At 39.2% G+C, this 13341-nt stretch overlaps 1 protein-coding gene across 8 annotated transcripts in view; it reads left to right on the top strand.

The window, feature by feature from the left end:
* Nucleotides 1–3354, top strand: part of TERF1 (telomeric repeat binding factor 1) — a 41193-nt gene extending 37839 nt beyond the window's left edge. For all 8 annotated transcript variants that reach the window (XM_035276495.3, XM_002758992.6, XM_035276496.3 and 5 more), the window contains one exon: nt 1848–3354. In XM_035276495.3, coding sequence (XP_035132386.1) covers nt 1848–2024 — 177 coding nt within the window. In that variant the 3' untranslated portion in view covers nt 2025–3354. The remainder of the gene's footprint in view (nt 1–1847) is intronic.
* The last annotated feature ends 9987 nt before the right edge of the window (nt 3355–13341 follow it).

A 13341-nucleotide genomic window follows, 5' to 3' on the forward strand; every position in this document is an offset into this window, starting at 1 on the left:
CTTTGGTATCAAGTCATATGCAAGATGGTTTTCACATCATGTTTGTCTTCCTCAGGCCACCTTGAATTCTTTCAATAATGGCATCAGACAAGAGGTTTTTTTTTTTTCTTTAATTGTAGTAAAGTACACATGATATAAAATTTGTCATTTACCATTTTAGCTTTTTTTTCTTTTTTTTTTTTTTTTGAGACGGAGTTTCGCTGTTGTTACCCAGACTGGAGTGCAATGGCATGATCTCGGCTCACTGTAACCTCTGCCTCCTGGGTTCAAGCAATTCTCCTGCCTCAGCGCCCTGAATTGCTGGGACTACAGGCGCGCACCACCATGCCCAGCTAATTTTTGTATTTTTAGTAGAGACGGGGTTTCACCTTGTTGACCAGGATGGTCTCGATCTCTTGACCTCGTGATTCACCTGCCTCAGCCTCCCAAAGTGCTGGGATTATAGGCGTGAGCCACTGCGCCTGGCCATTTTAACTATTTTTAAATGTACAGTTTGGTAGCATTAAATATATTCTTATTGTGCTACCATCACTACCATCTATGATAGCACTCTTTCTCTTACAAAACTGAAACCGTACCCTTTTAACAGTAACTCCATTTCCATCCCCCCAACCCCCTTGCAACCATCATTCTACTTTCTGTTTATGAATTGAACTATTCTAGGTAACTCATATCACTAAAATAGTATAATATTTGTCTTTTTCTGTCTAACGTAATGCTCTCAAGGTTCATCTATGTTCTAGAATGCACTGGAACTTTCTTTTTAAGGCTGAATTATAAATATTTTGTTTATCCATTTATCAATTGATGGACAGTTGGGTTGCTTCCACATTTTAACTATTGTGAATAATGTTGCTATGAACATGGTTATACAAATATCTCTTCAGGCCCCAGCTCTCAACTCGCTCTCAACTCTTTTGGATATATACCCAGAAGTGGAATTGCTGGATCGTATGGTAGTCCTTTTTTAAATTTTTTTGGTTAACTGTATACTGTTCTCCATAGTGGCGCTGTAATTTTACATTCCCACCAACAGTGTGCACAGGTTCCAATTTATCCATATTCTCACCAACACTTATTTTGTGTTTTTTTGATAACAGCCATCTGAATGAATGTGGGTTGATGAACTGGGTTTTTAAAGAAAATGTGAAGTGCTGGAGAATTTCTTGTAGTCTAGTCACAGTAAATAATCACGCAGATGGTCAGATTGCTTTTTTGGCATGCCAACAGAAGGAGTAATTAGTTGGTCACCTGTAGCAAATGCCAAGTATCAGTAATTTTTTTGTGTATAGTATTAAATTTGCTTTTTAAATTTTTTATTTCAGGCATTTTCTCTCAGCCTAAAATTAGATGTTTTTAATTAGTTTACGTTAGTTGTGTTTTTCAAAGTCTGTTTTAAACAAGATTTGAGTTGTATATGTGTGTGTAATACTTCCCCTAACATAGGCAGAACAGGGTTTCCACTGAGTTCATTAGTGAACTACTAAACATTCATAAATTCTATTTGGTGATTTGGAGGATTAATAAATACAACTGTTAACAGTTGTAGAAGAGCATTTTAAGAGATAGTGTAGCCTTAAAGTCAGACAAATTGACTTGACATGTAGCACTGTCACTTTCTATCTGATCTTGGCCAGGTGAGGTTACATCAAATGAACAGTAATAATAATGATCCCTAAAAATGTTACGATAAATGTAAAATCTCATAAAAATCTAGGAAATGTTTAGAAAAATCTTCTGTCTTTAAGAAACTGAGCATTATTTTGATTTTTTTTAACTGATATTTGTAGTAGGTATTTTTTTAAATAATTGTTTCTGTTAATAACTGTTTTACTTTTTATCAAAAGGCATGGCTTTGGGAAGAAGACAAGAATTTGAGATCTGGCGTTAGGAAATTTGGAGAGGGAAACTGGTCTAAAATACTGTTGCATTATAAATTCAACAACCGGACAAGTGTCATGTTAAAAGATAGATGGAGGACCATGAAGAAACTAAAACTCATTTGCTCAGACAGTGAAGACTGATTTTGTTTGTAAAAGCTTGATGAAAGGACAGTTAAGTACATGTAGATCACTACATTTTGTTTGAAACTTACATCACTGATGTACTTTAAAACTTTTGTTTAAAGCATTACAGTATTTTTCTGTGACCATCAATATAAGGGTTTGTGCTATAAGAATTAAAGTATATGCCATCATTGTATTCTTTAAGAACCTTTTGATAAACTGTAAATTTGTTGAACCCTGCCACATTTAGTATCCCCACCCCCAAATCCTATTCCAGCGAAAAAATTAAAAGCTGATCTGAAGAAATATTTTAATTAACCTGTTCTGTGTCTATAGGCTGACCTCAACCCTGTAACATAATCCATTAAAATGAATTTTTTAGATAATTGAATAACAATAGTCCTTTGATAGGAGATAATGACTTGGTTTATGGCCTTAATATACGGCTTAATTCCTTAAGACATTCATTAATAGAATGATAAATGTACAATGTAACCTATAAGTATGACATACTTTTGCTTTCAGTGGCTTCATGTAAAGAAAAAAACTTGAAAACAGTAATACCCAAGGACACATGGGAACAATAGACACTGGGGAGGTAGGGTAGGGAGCAAGAACTGAAAACTACCTACTGGGTACTCTGCTCACTACCTGAGTGAGAGGATCATCTGTACCCCCAACCTCAGCATCACAAACCTATTATACCCAGCTAACAAACCTGCTCATGTGTTCCCTGAATCTAAAATAAAAATCAAAATAATTTTTTTTTTAAAAGCCAAAGATGGCCAGGTACAATGACTCACGCCTGTAGTCCCAGCACGTTGGGAGGCCAATGCGGGTGGATCTTGAGGTCAGGAGATTGAGACCATCCTGGCCAGCATGGTGAAACCCCGTCTATACTTAAAAAAAAATACTGGCCATGCTGGTGTGTACCTGTAGTCCTAGTTACTTGGAGGCTGAAGCAGGAGAATCACTTGAACCCAGGAGGCGTAAGTTGCAATGAGCGGAGATCACGCCACTGCACTCCAGCCTGGCGACAGAGAGAGACTCTGTCTCATAAAAACAAAAGGTATTACCCAGGGGACAAAATTTGTACTATTAGCAAGAATCCTTTTGTGTCTTATTTAGAAAAAACTTGACTTTTGTTCCAGTGTTTAAACTTTGACAAAAAATGATTTTGAATAGATCTTTATAACCTGATGCCATAAATACAAGATTCTCTGATACCTTCATTTAATATGTCAATATTTGGCCTAAAACAGTATTCTGTAAAGCTTAAGTTGGTATTAACTATGATCATCTTGATGTCTATGATAGGTAATAAAGTTGTACATACCTTACTGAGCAATTTGGTTTTTCACTAACATTTTATTCTTTAAAAGATTTAGACAATTATTTAGCATTTTGAGTTGTGTGCTTTATTTAGCAAGTGAGTAAAAATATTGGAATATTGAAGTATTTGCATTAAAAAAATCAAATGGTAGTGTTTTATAATCTCTATTTCCTATTAAGGTTTTATTTTTATTTTTTTTTTGGGAGGGAAGGAGGAAGGCAGGAAGGGAGGGAAGGAGGAAGGGAGGGAGGAAGGAAGGGATGAAGGGAGGGAGGGAGGGAAGGAGGGAGGGAGGGAGGGAGGGAAGGGAAGGAAGGAATTCAAGCAATGAGAGAGACATTGCCGACCTGGATCTAGAGGTTTGCAAGTTGATTTCTTTTTTTGAGAGGAGGAAAGAAAAAAAAATGAGTAAAGGAGAGAAAGAAAGGAAGAGAGAGAGGGAGGGTGAACGGAAATATTGCTTTATTCTGAAAAAAAAAAAAAAGGGTATTAATAATGGGCAATCAATGTTTCATTTAAACCTATGAGTAGGCGTGATGTGGTATTGACAAGAATGTATATTTTATGTATTTGAAGTGGAGAGCTCTATAAATATTTATTAAGTTTACTTGTTCCGGATCTGAGTTCGAGTCGTTGATATCCTTATTAATTTTCTGTCTCATTGAATCTAAGTCTCTATGTATCTGGGTGTTAGAATCGTTAGCTCTTGTTGTTGTATTGATCCTTTTACCACTATATCTTTGTTGCTTTAAAATCTCTTTTATCCACTACAAGAATTGCAACTCCTGCTTTTTATTTATTTTTGCTCTCCATTTGGTTGGTAAATCTTTCTCCATTCCTTTGTTTTGAGTCTTTGTGTATCCTTGCATGTGAAACAGGTCTGGATGTAACATGCCATTGGGTTTTGGCTGTGTCTTTTGATTGGGGGATTTAGTCGATTTAAATTTAGGGTTACTGCCATTTGATGTTAACTGGCTGTTTGATTCATTCGTTGATGAAAATTCTTCTTTATGTTGGTGCTCTTTACTTTTTGGTATATTTTTAGTAAGGCTAATACTGGTTGTTTCTTTCTGTGTGTAATGCCTCTTTCAGAAGCTCTTGTAAAGTAGGCCTGGTGGTAATAAAATCTCTGAATACTTGCTTGTTCATAAAAGATTTTATTTTTCCTTCTGGCTGGATATGAAATTCTGGGCTGAAGGTTCTGTTCTTTGAGGATGTTGAATATGGCCCCCACTCTCTTCTGGCTTGTAGAGTTTCTGCTGAGAGATCTGCTGTAAGTCTGATAGGCTTGCCTTTGTGGGTAACCTGACCTTTCTCCCTGGCTGCCCTTAGTATTTTCTCCTTCATTTCAACCCTGGTGAATCTAACGATTATGTGCCTTGGGGTTGCTCTTCTTGAAGAATATCTTTGTGGTGTTCTCTGTATTACCTGGGGTTGAATATTGACCTGCTTTGCTAGTTCAGGAAAAATTTCCTGAATAATATCCTGAAGGGTATTTTCCAGCTTGGATTCATTCTCTCCGTGGCATTCAGGTACACCTATCAAATGTAAATTTGGTCTTTTCACATAGTCCCACATTTCTTGGAGACTTTGCTCATTCCTTTTTATCCTTTTATCTCTAATCTTGTCTTCTTGTTTTCTTTCATTAAGTTGGACTTTGACCTCTGTTATCCTTTCTTCTGCTTGAACAATTCGAGTGTTTAAACCTGTGCATACTTCTTGGAGTTCCTGTATTGTATTCTTCAGTTCTATTAATTCACTTATATTTCTCTCTAAGTTGTCTATTCTCTATAGGATTTCGTCAAACCTTTTTTCAAAGTTCCTAGTTTGTTTATGTTGGGCTACAACATGTTCTTTTAACTCACAGAAGTTTCTTATTATCCATTCCCTGAAGAGTGATTCTGTCATTGGGATGCACTCGTTCTCCATCAAGCCTTGTTCCATTGTTGATGTGGAACTGTGATCATCTTTAGAAGGAGAGGCGTTCAGATTTTGAGTATTCTCAGCCTTTTTACGCTGGTTTCTTCCCATCATTGTAAATTTATCCTCCTGTCATTTTTGAAATTACCAACTTTCAGATTAGGTCTCTTGTCCAAGTCATTAGTTCCCAGGGCCAGAACGGCGTTAAGACTGATGGTGCTTTTCTGCCCAGGATTCTCCTGTCTGGCTTCCTTCTTGTGTCCGTAATGGGCAACTCTGCCTTCCCTGGGCTCCAAACCGCGGTCAGAAGGGGAACCAGTCTCGTTTACTCTGCGCTGAGAGCTGCCGCTCTGAGGTGCCATCACAGCCGCTGCGCCGGTCTCAGGAGTCACGCTGGCAGCCCGTGTGGGTCCTCCAAGCCTCGGTCAGAGGGGGAGCCAGCCCTGTTTACTCTGCTCCGAGAGCTGCAGTGCCAGGGTACCGGTGAAACTGCTGCGCCGGCCACAAGACTCGCGCTGGCGACCCGTGTGGTTCCTCCACTGGGGATCTTCTGCTCCATGAGCGACCAGAATTTGTCTGAAAGTGTGGCGTCCTCTAGTTCTCTGCGCTTTGACTGAGAGCTGCAATCCCGAGCTGTTATCGATCGGCCATCTTGGATCGTCTCCTATTAAGGTTTTATATGTTACTTTCCCATAGTTAGTGAATTTGTTGTTTTATATACTATATATTAACAGAAACATGGATGATTACCATATGTTTCCTTACTCCTTTATCTTGTTTAACCATGAAATACCGTGATCGTTTATTGGAGACATTTTGATGATTAGTGCAAAGGCTGGCATCATGAGTCAAAATAGACTTGTTAAGTCAACTTCATTCTAAACACTACCATAAATCATAAAATCTAAGTTGCCATCAATTGTAAGATGCCCTGTTATTTCACATACAACTAGAAAAGAAAAATTTGTATCAATTATAGTATAGTCCTTTCTTATTTTGAATTTTACTTCTTAGAAGAGCTATTTTAAATTTATTTAAACATAAGATTTTTAATCACATAACTTGGGGATACAAAAAAAAGAGAAATTATAAGCAAAACAAGTTGGGTAATATAGTCCTAAAACCTCATCTTCTCCAGTCTGAGTATTCTGAATCCTGTTTTGTTTTGTTTTGAGACAGGATCTCACTTCATTGCCCATCCTGGAGTGCAGTGGTATAATCACAGCTCACTGCAGTCTCTACCTCCTGGGCTCAGGTGATTCTCCTACCTCAGCCTCCCGAGTAGCTTGGACTACAGGCATGTGCCACCACACCCAGCTAATTTTTATATTTCTTTGTAGAAATGGGGCTTCTTCATGTTGCCCAGGTTGGTCACAAACTCCTGGTCCCAAGAGATCCACTCACCTCAACCTTCCAAGGTGCTGGGATCACAGGCATGAGCCACTGCGCCTGGCCACTGAATTCTTTTTAGTGGGAATTTTTGTTGAGATAATGTAAATTCACATGCAATTGTAAGACATAATACAGAGATGTCTTGTACACTTGGCCCTTTTTCCCCAAATATTAATATTTTATAAAACTATTATGTATCACCACCAGGATATTTATATTGATACAGTCCATTCATTTTATTTCCCCAGTTTTATATTCTGTATATTTAGATCTAAACAATATTATCACTTGTGTTCATATATCCACCACGAGAATCCCTCACATTGCTCTTTTGTAAGCATGCGCACCCTGCATCCTTCCCAAAAATCCTGACACCCACTATCCTATCCTCTGTTTATAAAAGTTAATTATTCTAAAATGTTATATAGTGACATCATCAAAAATAGCAAAAGAGGAAGCTCCAAAGATCTGTCCTTCAACTGAAGTGACCATTGCTAGCAAAAACTTAAGATCGACTTTTTGGGTCTCTGCTATCTAATAAAAACAACCACCACAGGAATGCTTAATAAAGAGGCTATTTAATAAGAGGGTTTTGCTTATGTACCTCCCATACCCCATCTCCCAGCCAGGCAACAGCTGAAAGGACAGTGGCCTCTGTTCCTGGTGAATTTTGATGGTGCCAGAGCAGGCAGTACAGATCTTGCTCTCACAGAAATGTGGATGTGCTTTGACCTGCCTGGCAGCTCCTGAAGGTTCAGCTCAAGTTTGCCTTTGTTTCGCCCCTCTCCATGCTGGAACAGCCTCACAGTGCTTATCAAAAGTATTACCTGCAGCCACCTGGGGCTGGGGACAGCAAATGGGGCAAGCAGCAAACAGACCAAAAAGCTTGGGAAGGAAATACTGGGAGGAAGATATGAGAGAGAGAAGGCTCAAAAGGCCTCTTGTCTGTAATAGGTAGTCTGGAAGGCCACAAACTTGCCTAGCACCAGACACATTTTCAGAAAAGACCTGAGAGGACTCTAGGCCTACACCTCTGACTGATCTTTAGGCTCCACAGGAGGAGGAGATGGAAGCTAAAGCAGAATTGTAGATGGCCTGGCTAAGCACTGAAGGAATGCCCAATCAGAACCAATCTGCAAAGCCTGGGAAAATTATCATTTTTAATTTTTAATTTTATTTTTTTAAAATAGAGATGTGGTCTCGCTTTGTTGCCCAGGCTTGTCTTTAACTCCTGGTTTCAAGAAATCCTCCTGCCTCAACCTCCCAAAATGAAAGACTATATTTTGTTCTTTTGGACTCACGACCATTAAGGAAATTAAGTGAAATGCTCTACATATTCTTTGCCATCTTTCACTTGGCATGTTTATACAATTCAAATTGTTAGAGTTTATTTCTACACTAATCCACTACATGATTCTATCAATAATTTACGCAGTTGATGAGCATTTGAAGGGGGAAAATAAATGAAGACCAAACATGAGTAAAACACACTATTCATTTAGAGCTTGCTGTAGCAAGGGAATCAGCCACAATTTCTTCTGTTTAGCATACTCAAAGGCAGACAGGGTTATAGTTGGGGAAAAAGGGGGAAGGTTCAGGAATGCTCTGCTTGGAGGGTGTTGGCATGAAAGCTGGAAGCTGACCAGCTAGCCGCAGGCATCTTACAGGATTGTTTTATGGAACTTATTTGGGTTTCTCTGATTGATCCCAAGTTGGAAGAGGGAGCAAAATGTTGAGATAGTGGCAGTAATTGAATAAGTCCTGATCATTCTGAACAGATTGCTGTGGAGATTGTGGTTTGGCTTCCAGGACTGGTTGCTGCAGAGGGTGTAGGTGAGAGTTCTATTGTCACAGAAGCTCCGCCCATCGTCCATGTATATGCTCAGTCTCAGATTTGTTTCCAGTTTTTGGCTACTAGGCTTTTGCATTTCACATGAAGTGTGATTTTAGAAAGAATAGCCTGCCAGAACAAGGTCCAATGAATTTTAAAGGAAGGAAACATAATCGAACTCCACAGCAAGGGTCAACCATGAAAAGTTAGGTATGAGTATGGTAATTCCTAAAGCAAGCATTTTTTCAAAAACACAGATAGATAGCCAATAGAATACTAGATTACTCTATTGGGAATAATAAAGATTATTCACACAAACGAAACAAAAAGTAGTGAAACAAACAAAACCACAGGGACAAACAGAAGAAATAAAATGGTACACCTAAATCCAACCACATCGATAACTACATTAAATGTTAACGGTCTAAGCCAGAAGGGGCATGGCAAACTTTTTCTGTAAAGAGACAGATAGTACATATTTTAGGCTTTGCGGGCCATACAGTCTCTGTACACTGCCTCATATTAGCCAGAGGCAGTACATAAATGAGCGGGTATGGCTGTGTTCCAATAAAACTATATTTACAACAAACAGGCTGGATTTAGCACAGGTGATAATTTCCTGACCTTTGCTGTGGAGTTCTAGAGTGTGTTTCCTTTCTTTAAAATTCGCTGGATCTTGTTCTGGCAGGCAGTTAAATTACTTCTGAATCTGGGAACTTCTTTTTAATTCTCTTGGTTTCTTTCCAGTTTGGGAAGTTTCCAAGTTTGGAACCACTTTTAAACTACATTAACAGATTGGTTTTCCAAGCTTAGCCTGGTGATGAGAATTTGGGCTACAAATCCATAGAATAGCTGACTGCCAATGACCTCTTAGTCCCATTCAATGATCACACAGTTCCTCGAGAAGGGAGGGTTTGAAGTGACTTCTGGTTCAATTTTCCCCTAAGAATATAGTCTTTCAGTGTCCTCATTTAATCATTCCCACCTCAATGTGTCATTGGGCTTTGACTTCTGGCCTCCTTGCTGAGGAAGAGAAGACAATAGTGGAAGTAAGAAGTATAAAAGGAGGCCGGGCGCGGTGGCTCAAGCCTGTAATCCCAGCACTTTGGGAGGCCGAGGCGGGTGGATCATGAGGTCGAGAGATCGAGACCATCCTGGTCAATATGGTGAAACCCTGTCTCTACTAAAAATACAAAAAATTAGCTGGGCACCGTAGTGCGTGCCTGTAATCCCAGCTACTCAGGAGGTTGAGGCTGGAGAATTGCCTGAACCCAGGAGGTGGAGGTTGCGGTGAGCCAAGAGCACACCATTGCACTCCAGCCTGGGTAACAAGAGTGAAACTCCATCTCAAAAAAAAAAAGAAAAAAAAAGAAGTATAAAAGGACCCCCATTCTTCCAAGGCTAAGAGACCTCTTCAAAGAGGACCTTCCTACCCCTGGCCACAGCCTGCAGGTGGGGAAGAAACTGGCCAGAGGGCACAGGTGGAACAACAGCCCATCATGACTGGAGGGTGTGGCCTGGAGGGGAGGTAGCCTGAGGATGCAAGTAGAACTCATCCGCATAGCTCTCCCCTGAATAATAATGACAGGGCCAGAACTTGAAGGGAATGGTCTTCCTGTCACTTTCACCCCAGAGACTTTCCAAAGCCCTCTGTTGGTAAAGCTTAATAGTCATTTTGTCAACAGATGTTTACAGAGTCCAGCCCAAGTCCATCTATCACAAAGCAGGGCAAAGGATGGATTTGGAGCTGAGAGCCATTATATTGATAATTGACACATAAAGTACTTTTTATTTTTTTCAACTTAACCCACCCAAGCACACACCTTCATATGTCAAAATAACATTAAAGTAAGTTTTCATTTAAATCTATCCTATATTGAAAGAGCAAAAAAAATGAAGACAATTTGACTCAGGAAGTGCAGTGATTTATACGACCTACAACTTTCAAAGGAAAAGAGTAATAATTTTCCAATGTTTTTATAGTATTTACAGGTCATAATTTAAATAAATATATATTAATTTTTTCCTTTTTGCATAAGTCCTCAAGGAACTCACATCTGTTTTAGCCCAAATTTGTATAATGTTTTGCTTTGCATGGGTTATCTCATTTAATTCTTGCAGAACCTTGATGAATGGTATTATTAATTAAAATGATAATATTAACAGGTAACGTGGTATTATTAATTGCATGCTTCAGTTATTTTTACTTGCCCATAATTGATTTGGTAAGTGACAGAACTTTATTTGCTGATACTGCACGATGAAAACTTTTCATTATTCACGCAGTTTATTCAAATAAAAAAGCTGATTCAGTTCTGTGAGCACTGATGGGGCATGTCAAATGTTTTGGACTGCATGGTTGTGTCCCCCCAGAATTCATATGTTCAAACCTTTATCCCAAATATGATGGAACTTGGAGTTGAAGATGGGCCTTTGGGAGGTAATTTAAGTCATAAAGATAGAGCCTTCATGATAAAATTAGTGCCCTTGTTAGAAGGGATATGAAAAAGCTTTCCCTGCTTGCTTTCCTCTTTCTTTCTCCTCCTGTCCCATCTCTCTTCTCTCTCTCTCTGTCTCTCTCCCCCCCCCGCCCCCCCCCCCCCCCCCGTCGCTGCTATGTGAAGACAAGAAGGCATCCATCTCCAAACCTAGGAGAGGGCTCTCACCAGACATCAGGTCTAGAGGTACCTTCATCTTGATTTTCCAGCCTCCAGAGCTGTGAGAAATAAATGTTAGTTGTTTAAACCACCTTGTCTATGGTATTTTTTTAATAGCAGCCTGAACATCCAGGTAGAGATATGTCCGTATAGTGATCAGACTTGGCTCTTTCATTAGGGGATCTTCAACTGTCAACAACTGTAGTCATTTCTCTTTAACAATCCCCTTCCTCAGAGAGGAAGCTAACAAACTTGTGTGTGGGGATGAGAGTAGCAGTGAGGGAGTGAAGGAGGGGCGTATCTATCCCTGCTTGCAATATTCTCAGAGCACATGGAAAAGGGAACCAGGAGTCTGCAGTCAGAAAAGAGACTCACTCAGGCTTCATTCTCAGTCCTCATGACTGGTGTTTCCAATTTGGAAACGCCTCCATAGACGGAACCTTCTGTCAGGCTGTTGACCTGCAGCATGGGGCAGGGAATCTAAGGCTCTAACTTCTTAGACCAACCATCAGCCATTCATTCCTTTGAAGGAAATACCTGGAACCTTCCATTCCAGAGCCTTTCCAGGATGCTAGAAATGACCTTGCTTACTCAAATTCCCTGCAGATCTAGGTGTTTGGCTTTCTCCTCTGATTTTAATAGCCATCTTTTCTGGTCCTGAAATGTTGTGGCCATCTCTTCTGCGTTTTTTTCTCTTGACCTCCTTCTCATTACATATGGACTTTGTTATTGTTTTGGTGTGTGTGTGAGGTGGGGTAGCTTTTAAAATCTCTTAACTGTAATTTTATTGGAAATTGAGATGTAAATATGTGTCCAACCTGGAAACAGAATGTACTGCTTAGGACCTTTTAATAAAGCTTCCTATCCTCGTGCCTCTAAAAGTCTGTATGTTGCTTCCATATTTTATTAGTGATGGCTGCTATCAAATGTTAGTTTCACATTCATTTTCCCTCAGAGCTTAGAGGCTTTCTTCTGTTAGACTTTGAGCATGTGCTGATACTGATGAGAAGAGTGCTCTCTTCATGGGGACTCCTGTTCCTTTACCGGTAATCTGTTGTTCTCTTTCTGGAAGGTTTTATGGTCTTTTCCTTATCCTTCATTTTCAATTTAACAAATCTGTCTCTAGGGGTTAGAGTCTTTTTATTCATCATTTGGTGCTTGGGGGGACCCACCACCACCACCAAGAATGGCTCTCACCTCTGATTCTAGCTTCTTCTGTAACCGTGTTAAAGGGTATGGCCTCTTTATTCTGGTTCATCTATCAGTATGTTCTCATTTGCTTTCAGTCTTCAAAAAAATTATTCAAAATCTGTGGGCTGATTCTGCCCACCCCAATTCTCATCTGCTATGGACTTATTCTCTTCTGTGAATCCTGTCACTTGAGTGGGATCTGAGGAAGGAGAGAGGGTAAACGTGTGTCTGTCACCCTGACCTAAGTGTAACCTTCTCCCTCACGGTGCTCTTCTTCTGATTGCTTGGACCTCAGAAGGCCCAGGTCTTTGCTTTCTAAGCCAACCTGTGGTTGTATGAACCTTCGCTAGAATATTCTTAGAGGTCAGGAACCAGTTTTATTAATATCATTTTTGTGCATATCTAGAAAAGATATTTACCTGAAATTTTTATGCCAGATGAGAACCAAACACTTTATTGCTGTTGCGGTTTATGCTTAATTGTAACATTCTCAAAAACCAAAGCATGACTCTAAAAAGAGTACTGTGATTATAGTTCACCTTAGTCCTTTCTCTACTCTTTTTATTCTTCACTTATTTTTCACTTTTCTTTTCAAAAATGGCCATTATCCCTAGCTTCTTTCTCCTTCTTTCTTGGTGGCTGTATTTTTGTTCAAATTCTTTTCCACATGTACTTTTGAAAATCAGTCTATTAAGGGATTCTAGAGTTTGTAAATCTTTGTAGAATGCCTGGGGATAGAGCCCTAAGACTAAGGTACTCATTAAAAAAGAATGCCAAGAAGTCTTATATGCTTTAATTTTTAACTTTGAAAATAAAAACTTTTGGGTTTTCGTTTATCACTGGGACTACATGTTTCAGTTCTGAACTATTTCCCTTGAGCTTTGCTGAAATTAATAACAAGCTTTTCAAAACTGTTAGTTAACAGTTTCTAGCCCATAAAATGTTCTCAAGAATAGAAATAGCAAAAGTTTAACTTCAATAAGAAAGCAATTACTGGTCAGCCACCAAAAA

Source organism: Callithrix jacchus, chromosome 16 (assembly GCF_049354715.1).
Source record: "Callithrix jacchus isolate 240 chromosome 16, calJac240_pri, whole genome shotgun sequence".
Lineage (NCBI taxonomy): Eukaryota > Metazoa > Chordata > Mammalia > Primates > Cebidae > Callithrix > Callithrix jacchus.